Genomic DNA, 22,277 nt, shown 5'->3' with positions numbered 1-22,277 from the left:
TAGTCGATGTTCCCATAACACCACTAGAGGAGAGACAACATACATCTCATCAAAATATCGAACGAATACCAAATTCACATGACTACTTATAGCAAGACTTCTCCCATGTCCTCAGGAACAAACGTAACTACTTACAAATCATATTCATGTTCATAATCAGAGGGGTATTAATATGCATTAAGGATCTGAACATATAATCTTCCACCGAATAAACCAACTAGCATCAACTACAAGGAGTAATCAACACTACTAGCAACCCACATGTACCAATCTGAGGTTTTGGGACAAAGATTGGATACAAGAGATGAACTAGGGTTTGAGAGGAGATGGTGCTGGTGAAGATGTTGATGGAGATTGACCCCCTCCCGATGAGAGGATCGATGGTGATGACGATGGTGATGATCCCCCCTCCCCCAGAGGGATGTTTCCCCGGCAGAACAGCTCCGCCGGAGCCCTAGATTGGTTCCGCCAAGGTTCCACCTTGTGGCAGCGGTGTCTCGTCCCGAAAGCTTGCTTATGAATTTTTTTCAGGGTAAAAGACTTCATATAACAGAAGATGGCCACCGGAGGGCTGCCAGGTGGCCCACGAGGCAGGGGCGCGCCCAAGGGGTAGGCCCTGGGCGCGCCCCCCACCCTCGTGGACGGTGGGTGGCCCCCCTCTGGTATTTTCTTTGCTCAGTATTTTTTATTAATTCCAAAAATAACTTCCGTGGAGTTTCAGCACTTTTGGAGTTGTGCAGAATAGGTCTCTAATATTTGCTCCTTTTCCAGCCCAGAATTCCAGCTGCCAGCATTCTCCTCTTCATGTAAACCTTGTAAAATAAGATAGAATAGGCATAAGTATTGTGACATAACGTGTAACAACTGCCCATAATGCAATAAATATCGATATAAAAGCATGATGCAAAATGGACGTATCAACTCCCCCAAGCTTAGACCTCGCTTGTCCTCGAGCGGAAGCCGATATCGAAAAATATGTCCACATGTTTAGAGATAGAGGTGTCGATAAAATAGAATACGGACATGAGGGCATCATGATTATTCTTATAATAGCAACATATATATATTGTCATATGATTTCTTATACTCAAGTAATAATCTATCCACAATATCAAGTATGAATCAGAAACTTCATTGAAAACTAACAAACTATAATCTCAGTCATTGAAGCAATTGCAATTTATCATAACATCAGAAAGAGTCAATATAAGAGCTTTTCAGCAAGTCCACATACTCAACTATCATTTAGTCTTTCACAATTGCTAACACTCACACAATACTTATGGGTATGGAGTTTTAATCGGACACAGAGAAAGATAGTGGCTTATAGTGTTGCCTCCCAACCTTTTACCTCAAGGGTGATGCCAACAATAATAGTTCATGCTAACTTACATCCAATTGGATATATGTATATCAGGATCTTTCCAACACAAGGTGCTTGCCAAAGGATAAAATATAAAAAAGAAAGGTGAAGATCACCATGACTCTAGTAAAAGGTATAAGAAAAAAGTAAAAGATAGGCCCTTCGCAGAGGGAAGCAGAGGTTGTCATGTGCTTTTATGGTTGGATGCACGAAATCTTAATGCAAAAGAAAGTCACTTTATATTGCCACTTGTGACATGGACCTTTATTATGCAGTCCGTCACTTTTATTGCTTCCATATCACAAGATCGTATAAAGCTTATTTTCTCCACACTAATAAGTCATACATATTTAGAGAACAATTTTTATTGCATGCAATATGACAACTTACTTGAGGGATCTTACTCAATCCATAGGTAGATATGGTGGACTCTCATGACAAAACCAGGTTTAAGGATATTTTGGAAGCACAAGTAGTATCTCTACTTGGTGCAAAGAATTTGGCTAGCATGGGAGGGAAAGGCAAGCTCAGCATGTTGGATGATCCATGACTATATACTTTATTTCAGATATAGGAAGGACGTCCTGGAGCCAATCCGAATCGTCGGCGACGAACATGAGTGCTCCGAGTCGGAACTCGTGGCCCATGATCAAACCACCACCGGAAACCATGTTGATGAAGACTGAAGAAACTGCAACCTCGCCGGAAGTCGCTAAGACGCTTTGCCCCACGGTGGGCGTCAACTGTCGTGGTACTAAGACTAACAGTAAGAATAGGGGGTACGTAGGAGGAGGCAAGGCCCTAGCTATGGCGAGGTTGTATGCAAGTGTTTACGAGTTCAGGCCCCTCTCGGAGGAGGTAAAAGCCCTATGTCTCGGTGCCCGGAGGCGATCGACTGGATTCCAGTATATGCATGTGTGTTAAAGGGGATGCGAACCCTTGTCCCAGAGGAGGGGGTGGCTTATATAGAGTGCGCCAGGACCCCAACCCCCCCCCCCCCGTTACAGAGGGTTTAATGTACATAATGGAGGGGCGTTACTGATAACGCCAGCTATAAGTGCCATCAATGTCCATGAAGACTACGGAGTGAATGTCCGACCGTTGTAGTTTTGTCTGACTCGTGGTCTTCATAGGTCGAGTGGTTTCTTGAGAAAATTGGGGTATCCGAGTGATATGGTTGGTCGAGTGGACTAACACTCGACGTCTTCCTTGGGTACCTCCTGTTATCTCTTGAGCTTCTTTGCTTCTAGGATAGTGACCTTGGGTAGGGCACCTAGGTCAGGCCTATGACCCTACCCTAAGTCTATATCCTCATCACATAACCCATTACGTTGTCTTGCTTGTCCAACATCAACTCTTTAGCATGTCATATTTTAATGAGTTCTCACAATCATAAAAGATGTCCAAGATAGTATATTTATATGTGAGAACCTCTCTTTCTTTATTACTTCCTATTAATTGCAACGATGACCAAAACTATGTTTGTCAACTCTCAACAACTTTTATTCATCATACTTTTTATATGTGAAGTCATTACTCTCCATAAGATCCATGTGATCTCTTTATTTCTTTTTGTTCTTTCTTTTTCTTTTTATTCCCTCAAGATCAAAGTTAGATAATCAAGCCCTTGACTCAACACTAATATTTATTATATATAGCTCACAGACTCGATTACATAGAGGAATCATAAAGAAAAACTCAAAACTAAATCATACCAAAACTTTACTCTACTAGATCAAGATATTACCAAAAGGATCAAACTAAGAAAAAGGGTAAAGATAGGAGTGTGATGGTGATATGATACCGGGGCAACTCCCCAAGCTTGGCAGTTGCCAAGGGGAGTGCCCACACCCATGTGATTATGTCTCCTTCTTCGGAGGTGACTAAGGTGGTGGTGATGATGGATAGTCGCACATTGAGCGAAGGAGATCCTCCAGTTTGCGGATAATGCCCTTGAGTGCGGTGATATGCTCCTTCAACAAAATATTTTCATGTGTGAGATACTTGTTTTGTATGCAAGCTAACTCAATCATCTTGAAAGCTTCAATCTCAGTTGGGGTAAGAAGGTTGTGATGAGGTTGAAGGATGTCTTCTTCTTCTGCCGCCAGAGCTTGATCCTCCATGACCTTCTTGATCCTATCATCCTTGTTGATCTCCACGGGTTCTTCTCTCTTCAGTTCTATCTTCATTAGCCAAGCATCGTTGCCTTCATTGTTGGAGGAGGGTGACGATATGATGTGTGGCCTTGACAACTCTAACAGAAAATGGCTCAAAACAAAGACAAAGGATATTTGCATGATACGGTGGTCAAAACCTTCGAGAGATTATATAATGATTTTTTTACCGACCAAAAGGAGTATCGTGCAAGAAAACAGAGTCCGGAGAGCACACGAGGTGCCCACGAGGCAGGGGGCGCACCCAGGGGGGTAGGGCGCGCCCTCCACCCTCGTGGATGCCTTGTGTCCTTCACGGACTACTTCTTATTTTTCCTATTTTCTTAAATATTCCAAAATGGAGAAAAACTACTATTAGAACTGTTTTGGAGTCGGTTTACTTATCGTACCAATACCTATTCCTTTTCGGAGTCTGAAACATTCTGGGTAGTGTCCCTTATGTATTCCTCCGGGGTTACAGTTTCAATAACATTGGTTTCAACATTTATTGGATTACTTGAGATATAATGTTTGATTCTTTGACCGTTCAACACCTTCGGACTTGTGCCTTCGAAGTTGTTGATTTTTATGGCACTGGAACGATAGACCTCCTCGATAATGTAAGGACCTTCCCATTTAGAGAGGAGTTTTCCTGTAAAAAATCTAAAACGAGACTTGAAAAGCAACACATAATCACCTACATTAAACTCACACTTTTGTATCCTTTTGTCATGCCATCTTTTAACTTTTTCTTTAAATAGTTTGGCATTCTCATAGGCTTGAGTTCTCCATTCATCAAGTGAGCTAATGTCAAACAACCTCTTCTCACCGGCAAATTTGAAATCATAATTGAGCTCTTTAATGGCCCAATATGCCTTATGTTCTAATTCGAGAGGTAAGTGACATGCTTTTCCATAAACCATTTTATATGGAGACATACACATAGGATTTTTATATGCAATTCTATAAGCCCATAATGCATCATCAAGTTTCTTGGACCAATTCGTTCTAGATCTATTAATAGTCTTTTGCAAAATCAATTTAAGCTCTCTGTTACTCAGTTCTACTTCACCACTAGGCTGTGGGTGATATGGAGATGCAATTCTATGATTAACATCATACTTAGCAAGCATTTTACGAAAAGCACCATGAATAAAATGTGAACCACCATCAGTCATTAGGTATCTAGGGACTCCAAACCTTGGAAAAATAACTTCTTTAAGCATCTTAATAGAAGTGTTATGATCAGCACTACTAGTTGGAATAGCTTCTACCCACTTAGTAACGTAATCAACAACAACTAAAATATGTTTGTACCCATTAGAGGAAGGAAACAGTCCATGTAATCAAAGCCCCAAACATCAAATGGTTCAATAACAAGAGAATAATTCATAGGCATTTCTTGACGTCTACTAATATTACCAATTCTTTGACATTCATCGCAAGACAAGACAAACTTACGGGCATTCTTGAAGAGAGTAGGCCAATAAAAACGGGATTGCAATACCTTATGCACAGTTCTATCTCCAATGTGGTGTCCTCCATAAGCCTCGGAGTGACACTTGCGTAGGATCTGTTCCTGTTCATGCTTAGGTACACAACGTCTAATAACACCATCTACTCCTTATTTATAAAGGTGTGGGTCATCCCAGAAGTAATGTCTTAAATCATAGAAAAATTTGTTCTTTTGTTGGTACGTGAAACTAGGTGGTATAAATTTAGCAACAATGTAATTTGCATAATCAGCATACCATGGAGCAGTATGAGAAGCATTTATGACAGCTAATTGTTCATCAGAGAAGCTATCATCAATAGGTAGTGGGTCATCAAGAACATTCTCTAACCTAGACAAGTTGTCTGCAACGGGGTTCTCAGCTCCCTTTCTATCAATAATATGCAAATCAAATTCTTGTAGTAGGAGAACCCATCTAATAAGTCTAGGTTAAGCATCTTTCTTTTCCATAAGGTATTTAATAGCAGCATGATCAGTGTGAACAATTACTTTAGAGTCAACGATATAAGGTCTAAACTTATCACAAGCAAATACAACTGCTATTTTCTTCAGTAGTAGCATAATTTCTCTAGGCGTTGTTTAGAGTTTTACTAGCATATTGAATAATATTTATTTTCTTATCAACTCTTTGTCCTAGAACATCACCTACGGCATAATCACTAGCATCGCACATAATTTCAAAGGGTAAATTCCAATCAGGTGGCTGAACAATAGGTGCAGAAATCAAAGCTTTCTTAAGTATTTCAAATGCTTCTACACAATCATCATCGAAAACAAAAGGAATATCTTTTTGTAAGAGATTAGTCAGAGGCCTAGAAATTTTAGATAAGTCCTTAATAAACCTCCTATAAAAACCGGCATGACCAAGGAAACTTCTTATACCTTTAATGTCTTTAGGACACGACATCTTTTCAATAGCATCAACTTTAGCTTTATCAACTTCAATACCTCTTTCAAAAAATTTATGCCCCAAGACAATGCCTTCATTAACCATAAAGTGGCATTTTTTCCAATTCAAGACAAGATTAGTTTCTTCACATCTCTACAAAACTCGATTAAGGTTGCTCAAGCAATCATCAAAGGAGGATCCATAAACGGAGAAATCATCCATGAAAACCTCAACAATCTTTTCACAAAAGTCAGAGAATATAGCCATCATGCATCTTTGAAAGGTAGCAGGTGCATTACATAAACCAAAAGGCATACGTCTATAAGCAAAAGTACCGAAAGGGCAAGTAAAAGTGGTCTTTTCTTGATCCTATTTTGACACAGGTATTTGAGAGAAACCAGAGTAACCATCTAGAAAGCAAAAATGTGTATGTTTCGATAATCTTTCTAGCATTTGATCAATAAAAGGCAAAGGGTAATGATCATTTTTAGTGGCTTTATTTAATTTGCGGAAATCAATTACCATCCTATAACCCGTAATAATTATTTGCAGGATCAATTCTTCTTTATCATTAGGAACGACAATAATACCTCCCTTCTTAGGGACACAATGAATAGGACTTACTCACTGACTATCAGCAACGGGACAAATTATACCTGCTTCCAGGAGATTTAGTATTTCTTTCCTTGCCACTTCTTTCATCTTAGAATTTAACCGCCGTTGGTGATCAACAACTAGTTTGGCGTCTTTCTCCAATTTTATTTTGTGTTGGCATAGAGTGGGACTAATGCCCTTAATATCATCAAGAGTATATCCAATAGCAGCACGGTGCTTCTTCAGAGTTTTCAATAATTTCTCCTCTTCCTGCTCAGAAAGGTTAGCATTAATAATAACAGGATATATCTTCTTTTCATCAAGATAAGCATATTTAAGAGTATCAGGTAGTGGTTTAAGCTCGAACACGGGATCACCCTTGGGTGGTGGAGGATCCCCTAGAATTTCAACAGGCAAGTTGTGTTTCAAAATAGGTCCCTGTTTAAAGAATACTTCATCTATCTCTCTTCTTTCATTCATAAACATATCATTTTCATGGTCTAGCAAATATTGTTCTAAAGGATCATTAGGAGGCACGGTAATAGAAGCAAGACCAATAATTTCATCCTTACTAGGCAATTCTTTATCATGGGGTTGTCTATGAAATTTAGCAAAATTAAAGTCATGAGACATATCCCCTAAACCAATCGTAACAATATCCGTTTCCGAGTCTATCCTAGCATTGACAATATTCAAGAATGGTCTACCAAATATGATGGGACAAAAGCTATCTTGTGGAGAACCAAGAATAAGAAAATCAGCAGGATATTTAACTTTCCCACACAAGACTTCAACATATCTAACAATCCCAACTGGTGAAATAGTATCTCTATTGGCAAGCTTAATTGTAACATCAATTTCTTCTATCTCAGCATGTGTAATATCATGAATAATTTCTTTGTATAAGGAATGAGGTATTGCACTAGGACTAGCACCCATATCACATAAGCCATGATAACAATGATCTCCTATTTTAACAGAAATAAAAGACATGCCTACAACAGGTCTATGTTTATTCTTAGTATCGGGTCTAGCAATTCTAGCAGCTTCATCACAGAAGTAAATAACATGCCCATCAATATTATCAGCCAAGAGATCTTTAACCATAGCAATACTAGGTTCAACTTTAATTTGCTTAGGTGGTGTAGGTGTTCTAGTATTACTCTTATGAACCACAGTTGAAGCTTTAGCATGATCCTTTATCCTAACAGGGAAAGGTGGTTTGCTCAATATAGGTAGTAGGAACAATAGGATCATTATAAGTGATAGTCTTTTCTTCAACTTTAATATGTGCAACTACTTTCACTTCAATGGGAGGATTATATTTAAACCACTTCTCCTTAGGGAGATCAACATGAGTAGAAAATGATTCACAGAAAGAAGCTACTATCTCAGAGTCAAGTCCATATTTAGTGCTAAATTCACGAAAAGCATCGGTATCCATAAAAGATTTAACACAATCAAACTTAGGTGTCATACCTAACTCCTTACCTTCGTCGAGATCCCAATCTTCAGAGTTGCGTTTAATTCTTTCCAATAAATCCCATCTAAATTCAATAGTCTTCATCATAAAAGAACCAGTACAACAAGTATCGAGCATGGAGCGATTGTTGAGAGAAAGCCAAGCATACATTTTTTGAATAATCATTTCTCTTGAGAGATCATGATTGGGGCATGAATATAACATTGACTTAAGCCTCCCCCAAGCTTGAGTGATGCTTTCTCCTTCGCGAGGCCAAAAATTGTATATGTAATTACGATCACGATGAACGAGATGCATAGGATAAAACTTCTGATGAAATTCCAATTTCAATCGGTTGTAGTTCCATAATCCCATATCATCACATAGCCTAAACCATGTCAATGCCTCTCCCTTCAAAGATAAAGGGAAGACCTTCTTCTTGATAACATCCTCGGGCATACCTGCAAACTTAAATAAGCCACAAACTTCATCCACATAGATTAGGTGCAAATCGGGATGCAATGTTCCATCTCCTGTAAAAGGATTAGCTAGCAGTTTCTCTATCATACCCGAAGGAATTTCACAGTAAACATTTTCAGTGGGTTCAGTAGGTTGAGGAGCAACTCTTTGCTCTACTGATCGGGGTGAAGATACCCCGAACAAGTCCCTCAAAGGATTATGTTCCATAGTAACAAGTGACAGTAAATTTCAGCATACTATATAAATTTTTCCTTACCAAGTTCCACTTACCAAAGGCGCTTCCCTCCCGGAAACGGCGCCAGAAAAGAGTCTTGATGACCCACAAGTGCAGGGGATCTATCGTAATCCTTTTGATAAGTAAGAGTGTCAAACCCAACGAGGAGCAGAAGGAAATGACAAGCGGTTTTCAGTAAGGTTTTCTCTGCAAGCACTGAGATTATCGGTAACAGATAGTTTTGTGATAAGGTAATTCGTCCCGCGTAACAAGTAATAAAAGTAAATAAGGTGCAGCAAGGTGGACCAATCCTTTTTGTAGCAAAGGGCAAGCCTGGACGAGTTCTTATATAGAGAAAAGCGCTCCCGAGGACACGTGGGAATCATCGTCAAGCTAGTTTTCATCACGCTCATATGATTCACGTTCGTTACTTTGATAATTTGGTATGTGGGTGGACCGGTGCTTGGGTACTGCCCTTTCTTGGACAAGCATCACACTTATGATTAACCCCTATTGCAAGCATCTTCAACTACAAAAGAAGTATTAAGGTAAACCTAACCATAGAATGAAACATATGGATCCAAATCAGCCCCTTACGAAGCAACTCATAAACTAGGGTTTAAGCTTCTGTCACTCTAGCAACCCATCATCTACTTATTATTTCCCAATGTCTTCCTCTAGGCCCAAACAATGGTGAAGTGTCATGTAGTCGACGTTCACATAACACCACTAGAGGAGAGACAACATACATCTCATCAAAATATCGAACGAATACCAAATCCACATGACTACTTATAGCAATACTTCTCCCATGTCCTCAGGAACAAACGTAACTACTCACAAATCATATTCATGCTCATAATCAGAGGGGTATTAATATGCATTAAGGATCTGAACATATAATCTTCCACCAAATAAACCAACTAGCATCAACTACAAGGAGTAATCAACACTACTAGCAACCCACATGTATCAATCTGAGGTTTTGGGACAAAGATTGGATACAAGAGATGAACTAGGGTTTGAGAGGAGATGGTGCTGGTGAAGATGTTGATGGAGATTGACCCCCTCCCGATGAGAGGATCGATGGTGATGATTTTCCCCTCCCGGAGGGATGTTTCCCCGGCAGAACAGCTCCGCCGGAGCCCTAGATTGGTTCCGCCAAGGTTCCGCCTTGTGGCGGCGGTGTCTCATCCTGAAAGCTTGCTTATGATTTTTTTCAGGGTAAAAGACTTCATATAGCAGAAGATGGCCACCGGAGGGCTGCCAGGTGGCCCACGAGGCAGGGGGCGCACCCAGGGGGGTAGGCCCTGGGCGCGCCCCCCCACCCTCGTGGACGGTGGATGGCCCCCCTCTGGTATTTTCTTCGCTTGGTATTTTTTATTAATTCCAAAAATAAATTCCGTGGAGTTTCAGGACTTTTGGACTTGTGCAGAATAAGTCTCTAATATTTGCTCCTTTTCTAGCCCAGAATTCCAACTGCCAGCATTCTCCCTCTTCATGTAAACCTTGTAAAATAAGAGAGAATATGCATAAGTATTGTGACATAATCGTGTAACAACAGCCCATAATGCAATAAATATCGATATAAAAGCATGATGCAAAATGGACGTATCACGCGCCCGCCGACTGATGTTCCTCGACGCAGCTGCTGCGGATGTTCGCCATGTTTCGCCAGGAAAACAACGACCAAGAGTTCAAGTACCTCCACGTCTTCAAGCGGATCGACAAGTGCGAGAAGTGGGTGGATGTCCGGCGCACCCTCGCCAAGGCCAAGGAGACGTACAAGCCGGACACGCCGACGCCGGGCACGATTGACGGTCGCCTGGACGACAACAAAGGGACCAAGAAGGCGAAACACGCCGAGCCGGCTACCGCACGTGTGCAAGAGTCCATCGAATATTGCCTCACCGACGCCCAGACCCGGGCCGCCCTGCGGGAAGAGAAAACCGAGGTGCGGTGGTCGGCATTGATGACGAACAACGCCGTCAAGCTCGACTTGCTCCGGACCAACGTCGCCGCGAAGAAGAGGAACACCGACCTGTCTTTTCTGATGGGCGAGGCGGACATGCTCCGGAGCGACGACGAGAAGCTCAAGGCGTGGTACCTGGTGGAGCGCGGCCTCATCCTGAACCAGATACCGTCGACGGCGCCGCCAACTCCCACGCCGCCGCCAAGGCCGAGTTATGATGCCTCCGCGATGCCCAACAGCACAGAAGCCGCGCCGACGCCGCCCAGCAAAGAAGCCGTGCCGACGGCTCAACCCGTGCACGCCGACTCCTCCTACGCCGGAGGCCGACACCGCCGTTTGATGCATTGCCTACGCATCCTTTCTTTTTGTACACCGAACTTTTTATTTGATCGCCGGACTGTGGCAAGATGATGATCGTCGAACTGTGGCGCTGATCCCCGGACTTGTGGCGTTTTTTGGAAGCGGGAATGGATCAAGTTTGAATTTGCGACGCCTTGGGGGCGGCACCTGGGGGTGTGGCTGGGACCTAGATTGCCTCAGGGCCTAAAAACCGCCGCGCGAGCGCCTAAAAGAGCGCCGGCCTATACACTGGGGGGCTGAACAAGTGGAGATGCTCTTAGGAGGCCTTTGTTGAATGCGGACACTCAACAAAGAGCAGGACACCCGGCAATCTGATTGATTCAGATAGTGCCACGTTTATATTTGTTTAAAACAAAAATGCATGTTTTTTTTACATATATATGAAGAATAACTATTCTATTGTGCATGGATCCACCATCGCTGCTTGCTTTGAGATTCATGTCACGTTTTTGCTGTTTTTAGAATTTGTCTGTTTCTTTTTTTTTTTTGAAAAACTTCCAATCTATTCATCTTCAATCATAGCAGTACAACGAATATTAGAAATAAAAATTACATCCAGAATCATAGACCACCTAGCGACGACTACAAGCACCGAAGCGAGCCGAAGGCGCGCCGCCGTCATCGCCCCTCCATCGCCGGAGCCGGGCACAACTTGTTGTAGTAGACAGTCGGGAAGTCGTCGTGTTAAGACCCCATAGGACCAGCACCCCAGAACAACAACCTTCGCCGATGAAAAATAACGTAGACAGGAAGGATCCAAACCGAAGGCACACGAACATAGACGAACAACGACGAGATCCGAGCAAATCCACCAAAGATAGATCTGCCGGAGACACACCTCCACACGCCCACCAACGATGCTCGACGCACCGCCGAAACGGGGGCTAGGCGGGGAGACCTTTATTCCATCTTCAGGGAGCCGTCGCCGTCTCGCCTTCCTGAATAGGACACAAACCCTAACAAGATTGAAAAAAACGACTAAAAACGGAGCCCTCCCGCCGGCCCTTGCCAGGATCCACCGCGCCTCCATGGTCCTAGGGCCATCGGAGACGAGACGGACCTGCGCCGGCGCCGGCGAGAGGCACGAACCCTAACTTTCTTTCTTGAAGGAGGAGGAGGAGGAGGCCTTGCTCACGTACTATCCAAGGAATGCATCCAAGTATCCCCAGAATTTGTCTGTTTCAAAGAGTTACGTTGGTTTTTTCTTCAAGTTTCAAATTACATCTTAATGCTTCATTGTGTATAACAGTGTATCAGCAAACCCGATTCAAAACAAGTGCATTATTTTTTATTTGTGCACAACGGAACATGATGAAACACGTTGAAACAAACAAAACCGAACGAAACATTTTAGAACTAGGTAAATTTTGACAACCTAAAAAGTATGGTACGGATCTCAGAGCAATCACGAACGATGGATCCATGCACAGGATCTCCCGTGTATGACAGATAAACCACTCTTTATATTGATCCCCTCTGTAATGTTGTTCCGGGAGTATGAAGAAGGTTCTGTCCCTGCTTGGACAGGCCACTCTCATTAGCGCGTCAATAATAGTAATCGCAGAAGCCAAACGATGCATCCCTCATGTTCGTTCGTCCCTCCTCCATTCCCAAATAGTCAACTGCATGCATGCATGCACAACCCGCGCGATCGACACCCTCCTCAGAGGCCGGCAATCTTAGGCCGTGGGACGATAATCGATGGAGCCGATCGGCGACCCGCGGGAGGGGCCGTCGACGGAGCGCGCGTTCGAGGACCAGACCATCCCGCCATGGACGGAGCAGGTGACGCCGCGCGCCGTGGTGGCGAGCCTGGTTCTGGGCGCGGCCTTCAGCGGCGTCATGATGAACCTGGTGTTCACGTCGGGGATCGTCCCCACGCTGAACATCACCGCCGGCCTGCTGGGGTTCTTCCTCCTCAAGGCGTGGACGCGCCTGCTCGACAAGCTCGGCGTGTTCTACGAACCCTTCACCCGCCACGAGAACGTCGTCGTCCAGACCTGCGTCGTCGCCTGCGCCAGCATGACCTACAGCGGTACGCCTCGCCTCGCCTGCCACGTCGATCGGTCGTCGTCCATGAATCTCTGCTCGGCTGGCCGGTCCGTTGATTTCGCGTGTGTTTGCGCCGTTGCTAATTAGGAGGGTTCGGGTCGTACCTGCTCGCCATGGACCATAGGACGGCGGAGAAGATCAACACCGGCGAGGTCAACGGCAGAAACGTCAGCGAGCCGACGCTTCCCCGGATTATGGCCTTCTACTTTCTCATCAGCTTCGTCGGAATTCTCGCCATTATCCCCATGAGGAAGGTACCTACCTACGTGCGCCCCCAATGAGATGAAACTTGAACCGTACGTCGGTACGTTGCGCCTTAACTTATACTAGCTCTCTGACGCATTCATACTGTGCCGGCCGGTTAACGTGTAGACGATGATCATCCGCCACCGGCTGACGTTTCCGAGCGGCTCAGCTACGGCTCATCTCATCAACAGCTTCCATACCCCTTACGGAGCCATGCAAGCAAAGTAAGCACGTACGGAGCTACTAAGTCACATGAAACCTAGCTACTGCTCATGCTCAACTCCGGTAGCAAGCAACAAGATAAGATAATGCTGGGTTGGGTAATCGATTGGAGTGCCTCTGTTTCTTAACACAGGAAGCAAGTGTCTCTGATGATCCACTCGTGCCTGGGAAGCTTTTTCATGTCTATCTTCCAATGGTTTTACTCCGGCGGACCGCACTGTGGCATGACCTTCTTCCCTTCGTTTGGGCTCGACGCCTTCAATCGCGGGTAACTTATCCATCCATTCTTCTACATGTCGCGCTCCAACTGAGAACTACTTGCTAGAGATGATCAGTGAGAGCTACTTGTGTTGTGTGATACTTGCATGCAGCTTCTACCTCAATTTGAACGGAACATACGTCGGCGTCGGGATGATCAGCCCTTACCTGATAAACATCTCGATGCTGGTCGGGGCCATCATCTCCTGGGGATTCATGTGGCCCTACATCGAAACCAAAGAGGGGAGCTGGTACGCCGCCGATCTCCAGGAAGGCAGTTTGCGTGGCATCAACGGGTACAAGGTGCGTGGTTTCTGATCGACCGACAGATTTCGACGAGACATGCACGCACGCACGCTCTATTCGACTGGTGATGTAATTTCAGGTGTTTGGCGCCATAGGCATGATCCTGGGCGACGGCATCTTCCAGCTGGTGGTGATCATGGTGAGGACCCTGCAGACGATGCGGCACCACCAGCTGGAGGCGGCGGAGGCGCTGCGGTCCTTCTCCGACGCCAACGCGGTGCCGCGCAACGTGCTCAGCTTCGACGACCGGCGCCGGACGCAGGTGTTCCTCCGGGAGCACGTCCCGGGCACCCTCGCCATGGGCGGCTACGCCGCGCTGGCGCTGCTGTCCACCGTCGCCATCCCGCACCTCTACGGCCAGGTGCGGCACTACCACGTGGCGACGGCGTACGTGTTCGCGCCGCTGCTGGCCTTCTGCAACGCCTACGGCACGGGGGTGGCCGAGACCAACTTCGCGGCGCAGTACAGCAAGCTGGTGATCCTGCTGTTCGCGTCGTGGATCGGGTACGGCAACGGCGGGGTGGTGGGGAGCCTCGTCATCTGCGGCGTCGTCTCGTCCATCGTCTCCACCGCCTCCGACTTCATGTCGGACTTCAAGACCGGGTACCTGACGCTCACCTCGCCGCGGGCGCTCTTCGTCAGCCAGGTCATCGGGACCGGCATCGGCTGCGTCGTCAACCCGGCCGTGTTCACCGTGTTCCACCACTTCTACGAGGAGGCCGGGAACAAGATCTACCAGGTGCCGCTGGCCAAGATCTACCGGGCCATCGCCGTGGTCGGCGTCGGCGACCTGGACCTGCCCAGGCACTGCCTGAGCATGAGCGTGGGCTTCTTCGTGCTGGCACTGGTGGTGTGCGCGCTGCGGGAGGCGGCGGTGCACTACAAGTGGCGCGCAAGGAACTTCATCCCGAGCGTCACCGGCATGGCCATGTCGTTCCTGCTGGTGCCGGCGGTGGCCATCGACATGTGCGTGGGCAGCCTGGTGCTCTACCTGTGGACCAGGTCGGACAGGGACGGCGCGCAGGTGTTCGGGCCGGTGCTGGCGTCCGGGCTCATCTGCGGCGACGGGCTCTTCTCCATCCCCTATGCGCTGCTCGCCAGGTACGACGTCACGCCGCCCATCTGCATCAGGTTCGTCGCCAGGGAGCAGAACGAGAAGCTGGACGCCTACCTGGCCACTGTACTTGAGAAGTCCCGATGAAGGCTGCCGACACCCAACCCTTCCTGACCTGTAGATTCTGCCATGATGATACGACGACATGATCTAGTGATAGCATGTACTCCCTCCCTCTGTAAAAAAATATGAGAGCATTTACGGAGGGAGTAAGTTGGAACTTTTGCGATTGTTGGTCATTTGATGTAGAGTGATCAACTATGTAGTGCAAATGTACAATACAAAGCTAACTAGTAGCAAACAGAGTGACCATGACCATAGTGGATCAGATGAATCAACAGGTCAAGGAGGCTTCATGTGCATTTGAGGTGCGGGAATCAAGAAACAGATAGCTTTTTCAAAACAAAACAAAAACCCGGAGAAACCAAAGGACCCTGATGAGATGTGCAACTGATTTCTGCTCAGTTCACCAGCTGTTTGCGCGGCCTGACACTGGAGCTTTTCTTCAGACCTCCACCACACAACACTTGCCAACACGCACTATTCCATAGAGCACACACATATCAGTTAAAATGGTCAGAATAAAAAGCATGCATACAGGTAGCAGGGCCTCCCAACCCCATGGTGTAAAACTCCTGCCAACATAACAACATGTAGTAATACTCTATCCAGTATCAACCATCACAATTTAAAGCAACAGCGTAATCTCTACCGAGCCAATAAGACAACTTCAAAACATGGCAACACCGTGAAATCGAATAATTTAATACAGCATCCAACACCCTTCCAGTTCTCGATCATACCACGAGAAGTCAAATATATCGGATGACGGGATCAACTAGTCTCCTACAGTACTTGTTAAACAGCTGACTCGGCGACGAAGATAAATGGTTCAGTGCAATAGCACGCAATATTAATTCTTCAACAGGTCAAAAATGTTGCTCCACTTTCGAACATCTACTCCAAGGAGAAGCTGAACTGAATTCCACTCTTTCCATGATCATGTTCATGTTTCTTCAAGATATGGCAGTAATTTAACTGGAACAATGAAGCCCACTAGCATGGGTTAGTCACCCAACAAACACTACGGATTGCATAATGAAAGATCGAGATCTCAAAACATACCTCCATCCGGAAAAGTGAGGTTGGAAAGACAATGCCAACACCAGCAGAGCTTCTGAATGTGCGCCGAAACTCAGGGAATGAGAAATTCTTAAACTCACCCTCAGACAACTTGGCAAGATTTCCAGCACAAAGAAATGCATGACCATGAATTCCATTATCTCTGAACAGCTTTAGGGGCAAATCAAAGGATAGATCAGCAAATGCAGAAACAGCAAGATCGCCTCCCAAGTAATCCCTCCCTGTAGAGGCAGCAGCGTCGACCGTAACTGACTCGCCTGGGACAGATCTCTGTGGTTCGGATGGGCCAACTCCTCTTGTTTTGAAACCCAACAGAGATGATATCACACCAAGGCTGCATACAGGGGAAGAAAGACCTCCTAGGTAAAATCTATCAGGGACAGGTGAAGGCAATTCCATAAATCCTCTGCTCAAAGGTAGAATCACCCCTGCTGATATGCCAACATTAAGGGCAGCATTGCAAAAACCGAATGGAACAGCGCCGCGAACATCAAACCCCTGCAGCAAAGAAAACAGTGATGTTTGGTGAGAAAATATTCACAAGGCTTCTATCTGGAAACTCATTTGACAAAATTACAAACTTCTAGGTTTCCATCCTTTTCAGATGCTTCCTTCTGCCTCATTCCATTTAGAAGATACTATCTATAACAAAGCCATGAGGCAAGGGTATTGTGCCAACAGGCATGGTCCTCATAGTGGATAGTACGAGTCAAGGAGGTGATGTGCAGGTGTCAAGTTGATTGGTCTGAGTTGGAGCACAAGCGCTCTTTGCTACCCATATTCAAATGTGCTGTAGCATTGCATTAGAAGGATTGGTTCCACTACTTCCACACCTATCACAACCGTACAATTCATATGGCTTTGATTAAGGTCGGCCATAAGGTCGCCAACTTTCTCTGGAACTTCGAATAAGGTGATATTCGCCTTTATGATGAAAAATAGTTATAACGCACCAATCCAAGGGCCACAACCCAAAACCAACAAAAGAGAATGAGAGAAATGACCAAGACTGTTGTGGACCTTGATTCGCAATGGATAACTACCGTGCTGAAGATAGCCAGCATGGCTACAGGTGACTGGGTAGACATAGTTTGAAACTAGAATAACTTTGAGCGAGTAGATTGTCTGTTATTGCCTATCTCAAACGTAGATAAATACATGCCACCTTTATATAGTGGATGATTAGGCCCTTGACCTCTCGTAAGTCCTAATAGGACAATACAATTAGACTTATTAGATCTTTCCTTATTAAACTGAGATCTTTTCTAATCCTATTAACTCTCCTCCTTTCCAGTCCAAGTCCTTGAGAAACATGTGACCATTAGCCAGTCATAATGAAACTGGTGCTTCTTTGATGAACTGTACTAACATCCACAGCAGAGACACCAACAGTGAACTCTTAACAGAGATATAGAGTATCAAAGAACCTACACCCCAGGTGTAGCTCTTAACTATATGCAGCTTTCATGACAATACTCGCCAATTATTATAAATAATCTCATGGACAACAGGGTAAGTGGGCAATCCGTATGGTAAGCAGAACAGAGTGATGCAAGTTTTGGATGTTCACCACTCATGTGAAAAGAACAAAAGGAGCTCCTACCAAGAAATCTCAAATCACATTGTGCATGGTAAACATAACTCATCAATAAACAGTGAGCACTACCAACAAATGAGCAATAATTCTTCTATATCCTACCAAGGATAGTAATTAATTATCTTCCCAAATCGAAACAAAACTTACCACATGAACTGGGTCACGTAAAGTCAGACCAAATATCTCCAAACACACGTATTGATGACGAAAAAATGGCAATAATTTACGTACCTAAAACTCTAATACATGATTTTCGTAACCTAATGCATTGATTTCTAATGCATTACTCAACATAAGTTATCCATGATAGATCAAAAAGATGAACTGAACACTGATTTATCCAACCGTGAGTAGATACCAGAAACCTCAAATACTTGTAATTGCTGCATATTGACACTGGTAAGGTTATTTGAAGCCAAAAGCCAGGCCGTGGCCTGGGTCGTAACACCGGAATCCTGAGGACGATGGTAGCATTTGTTTGACATTGTTTAGCATGTCCGCCCTAGGTTGGTCTGGGGCCCGGCCCAACCTTGGCTCCACCACCAGGTGGCGAGTACTCAGCTGCCCTTCGCGCAGTCATCAGATAGTTGACTAATTTGATGTCTCAAGTGCTAATAATTTGACCTCGGATGATTGATTATGTTCTCTACTGGAATGTGAAGCTACTGTACGTGAGAGGAAGAATAATATGACTCTTGATGGCTTAATTTCAAATAATATGACCTCGGATGGTTGGTTATGTTCGCTATTGGGATGTGAAGCTATAAGTGTGAGGAAAAATTTGAAAGTTGTCTTCAGGACCGTGATCCATTAGAACATTCCTTCCAAATAGTTCAATGCCAAATTATTCAGTTAAGATCATGCTAAGTTTTGATATCTATCTCTTATTGAACTTACAGTTATTTTCCACTGGTAATCTCCCCACAAACAAGTCACTCACAAACAATGAGAGTTTTTGGTAACATGGTCAATTGCAATATATTCTAGATTTCCACTGACATACGGAATTTATTAAAACCGAAGAGAACAGATATTACTTGCATTAAATACTGGGGCCTTGCACAGTCACTCTTTTGTACATCCATCTTCCTATGGTTTCACAAGAAATTACTTATTGATTGTGGTAAGGGTCTCCATCACTCTTGGATTATTCGATCTAACGGTGTATTCTAATGAAATGGTAATGCTGGTACAAAGCACATTCCTGGATTTGGCGCGTTACTTGGTGAAAAACAAAACGCTCAAGTGTGCGCTTAGGTGATATAATCGCTAGGCAGTGGTAAAACACACAATTAACACCTAGGCTTCTTTTTCCTTGATTTATTTCACAGGTTACTTAACAGTGCAGCTAATACAAAGCAGATAAACAGTAGGTACTGAATGTTTGACATATTAAAAAGGGCAGCCCAGTGCACGTAGCTCCCGACCCAAAGCAGATAAACAGTAGGTACTGAATGTTTGACATATTAAAAAGGGCAGCCCGGTGCACATAGCTCCCGCTTGCGGAGGGTCTACTTATTGATTGTGGTAAGGGTCTCCATCACTCTTGGATTATTCGATCTAACGGTGTATTCTAATGAAATGGTAATGCTGGTACAAAGCACATTCCTGGATTTGGCGCGTTACTTGGTGAAAAACAAAACGCTCAAGTGTGCGCTTAGGTGATATAATCGCTAGGCAGTGGTAAAACACACAATTAACACCTAGGCTTCTTTTTCCTTGATTTATTTCACAGGTTACTTAACAGTGCAGCTAATACAAAGCAGATAAACAGTAGGTACTGAATGTTTGACATATTAAAAAGGGCAGCCCAGTGCACGTAGCTCCCGACCCAAAGCAGATAAACAGTAGGTACTGAATGTTTGACATATTAAAAAGGGCAGCCCAGTGCACGTAGCTCCCGACCCAAAGCAGATAAACAGTAGGTACTGAATGTTTGACATATTAAAAAGGGCAGCCCGGTGCACATAGCTCCCGCTTGCGGAGGGTCCGGGGAAGGGTCCGACCACTTTGGGTCTTCCGTACACAGCCTTTTCTTGCATTTCTGCAAGAGACTGTTTCCAGGATTCGAACCCATGACCTCATGGTCACAAGGCAACAGCTTTACCGCTGCGCCAAGGCTCCCCTTCAATGTTTGACATAGAAACCAAAAATGCAATGAGGGTAAACTAGGCATAAATTTTGCATGGAAGATTAACCACGAGAAGTTAGTTGCATAAGAACCTGGCGGAAGAATCGTAATCCATTTTTCCATAGACCACCAACTTGAGAAGTTGAGACAAATGCATATCCTTTTGTTGGCCGGAATTCTGAATCTCTTTTATCTATTTTATATGCATAACTCAGTGCAGAAAGCAGATTGTGGCCTAGCTGCCTCCTTATGGATTCTGATGCCATTTGTGAGGGATCAGTTAAGGTACGCCATGCCAGATCATAAGACAAGTTATGGTGCCAGGTTGAAAGCAAACCAAACTTAAGGCCAAGAAGACGCTCCTTGTATGATGAAAACTTCAGCCAATCTTCGGAAAGGATTGATGCCCGAGCCGTCAAAGGTGTTGGTATTGATTTCAATCTTGGCAGGTACACTCCAATGTCTATCTTTGATGACTGATCCCAACCATATTCCCCTGAAACATCCCACATGTCCCCGTAACCAAATAGGTTCTTCAACATGAACCATCCTTCAACTGGCCATGATATTACCTGAATATAATATAAGCATCATTCCCGAAAACATTTCAGATACTGAATGCAGTTAAAAAAGAAGGCACGTATTACTCAAGACCTCCAATGCAATCTTCTGCTCTTATGTTGTTAACACTAAGTGTATACTAGACATTAGAATGACGTCACATAACAAACCAATTTACCTATTTTACCCAAATAATAAGATGTTTGCATGGTTCTGTTTTCTGACTAGAATGGCGTCACGTAATACGGTGTATTTACTATGCTGTAGATCAACCGTCAAAATATATGTTTCCTTATCAACAATAGTCAAGTGGTTTTCGTGGATAAGAGATGGTTCACAGTTGTATGCTTCACTCAAGATAATAAAATGGTAACCAATTGAGTGTTCTCAAATAGAGATGAAGAATTGAGTGTAGCCACACCACCAAATGGTTGTGTCTGATAATCTATACAAATCCTACACAATTATTAAGATAAATAGATGTATTCATTCGAGAGGGCGGATGCTAACTTAGGTGATAAACGAACGCACCAAAGCAACCAAAGTAAGACTCCAAGCATTAAAAATTTCCTATTCATACAATGAATAACAGCACATGACTACTGATTAGTGTTACCTCTAATTCTACCAACAGTCGGGTAATGTAGCTAAAAAAGTGGCCACTTTTGAGCATCCTTGGTTTAGAACATGCCAGCAATGCAATAATTAAATTACACACATAGTAGCAGTAACGAATCCAAACTAATTCAGCACCACTTCATCTGACCAACACATCACTAACGGAAGAAATAACAAACTGAAGGAACTTGCTTGCAATTTTACAGAGATCTTCACCTCTTTCTTGGGGAAGAAGAAGATGCCACGATTGTAGGGTCTGGCCGCCTCCACGACTTGGATGGTGACGTTCGCAGTACCGGGGAACCCCGGCGGACCGGCGTCGAGGGTGATGGAGACGGAGTCGAACACGTCGAGACGGCGCAGCAGCGCGTTGGCATGGCTGGAGGCGCGCACCAGGCCCTGCACGGTACCGGCAGAGCGGAGCAGGTCGCCGACCTCCGCCTCGATGAGGGAGCCGCGGGTCTTGAAATTGCCCCTGATGATGACGTCGTGGACGCGGATGCGGACGGGCTCGGCGTGCAGGCGACGGAAGACGGCCTTCACCTTCTCCTTGTACGCCGCTGGCCTGTCCAGCTCCTCTGGATCGTCCTCCTCCTCGTCGAAGTCGACCCCATTGTCCTCGCCACGGTCGGGCTGGTCGGGAGCCTTGCGGGGCTCGTCCGAAGGCTCGTGGGGAGCAGGGTTCGGGGCTTGCTCGGCGGTGGAATCCGCGGCGATCGCCATGGCTGGGGTTTCGGGCGAGAAGTGGAAATGGAATCTCGCACAAGGGTGTTTTTTTTTGGGGGGGCGATTTGATTATTTGCCACCGGTTACTTTGGACTTTGTCATTTTGCCACTCATTACATTGAAATTGATCTGGTGACACTTCTTAGTTTGCATATTGATTTTTTGCCACTTTTCAACACAAAAACAATCTATGTAAATGATAGACAACATAAGTGCACAAAACAGAGGACAAAACTGTTGGAAAGTCACTACGCCACGTTCCTCAGCTGGCTAACTCCACGATCAGTTTGTGTAATGTCTTAT

The 22,277-nt window shown here is 44.7% G+C and overlaps 2 protein-coding genes across 2 annotated transcripts; one reads left to right on the top strand and one right to left on the bottom strand.

Moving 5' to 3' along the window:
- The first annotated feature begins 12,568 nt into the window (after positions 1–12,568).
- On the top strand, positions 12,569–15,560 carry LOC123071285 (probable metal-nicotianamine transporter YSL18). The gene is made up of 6 exons (XM_044494811.1): positions 12,569–13,035; positions 13,140–13,306; positions 13,425–13,522; positions 13,654–13,788; positions 13,892–14,081; positions 14,164–15,560. Exons 1-6 carry the CDS (start codon positions 12,702–12,704, stop codon positions 15,283–15,285), a joined length of 2,046 nt encoding a protein of 681 aa, XP_044350746.1. The 5' UTR covers positions 12,569–12,701; the 3' UTR covers positions 15,286–15,560.
- Positions 15,561–15,765: 205 nt separating this feature from the next.
- Positions 15,766–22,043, bottom strand: LOC123071286 (SAM50-like protein SPAC17C9.06). Its single transcript, XM_044494813.1, has 4 exons — positions 21,465–22,043; positions 20,162–20,641; positions 16,324–16,839; positions 15,766–16,236 (listed from the first exon to the last, which is right to left on the bottom strand). The coding sequence occupies exons 1-4, from the start codon at positions 21,969–21,971 to the stop codon at positions 16,156–16,158; spliced, it is 1,584 nt and encodes a 527-aa protein (XP_044350748.1). The 5' UTR covers positions 21,972–22,043; the 3' UTR covers positions 15,766–16,155.
- Positions 22,044–22,277: the final 234 nt, after the last annotated feature.

Source organism: Triticum aestivum, chromosome 3B, assembly GCF_018294505.1.
Source record: "Triticum aestivum cultivar Chinese Spring chromosome 3B, IWGSC CS RefSeq v2.1, whole genome shotgun sequence".
NCBI classification, from domain to species: Eukaryota; Viridiplantae; Streptophyta; class Magnoliopsida; order Poales; family Poaceae; genus Triticum; species Triticum aestivum.
This window is presented reverse-complemented; position numbering and strand designations above follow the sequence as displayed.

Excerpts from the sequence above, each read along its gene's own strand:
- LOC123071285 (XM_044494811.1), top strand. The coding sequence starts at position 12,702 with ATGGAGCCGATCGGCGACCCGCGGGAGGGGCCGTCGACGGAGCGCGCG. Across the intron at positions 13,036-13,139 it reads CGCCAGCATGACCTACAGCG|GAGGGTTCGGGTCGTACCTG; the intron begins GTACGCCTCGCC and ends GTTGCTAATTAG. Across the intron at positions 13,789-13,891 it reads CTCGACGCCTTCAATCGCGG|CTTCTACCTCAATTTGAACG; the intron begins GTAACTTATCCA and ends ACTTGCATGCAG.
- LOC123071286 (XM_044494813.1), bottom strand. The coding sequence starts at position 21,971 with ATGGCGATCGCCGCGGATTCCACCGCCGAGCAAGCCCCGAACCCTGCT. Across the intron at positions 20,642-21,464 it reads TCTTCTTCCCCAAGAAAGAG|GTAATATCATGGCCAGTTGA; the intron begins GTGAAGATCTCT and ends TATTATATTCAG. Across the intron at positions 16,840-20,161 it reads GATTACGATTCTTCCGCCAG|GGGTTTGATGTTCGCGGCGC; the intron begins GTTCTTATGCAA and ends TCTTTGCTGCAG.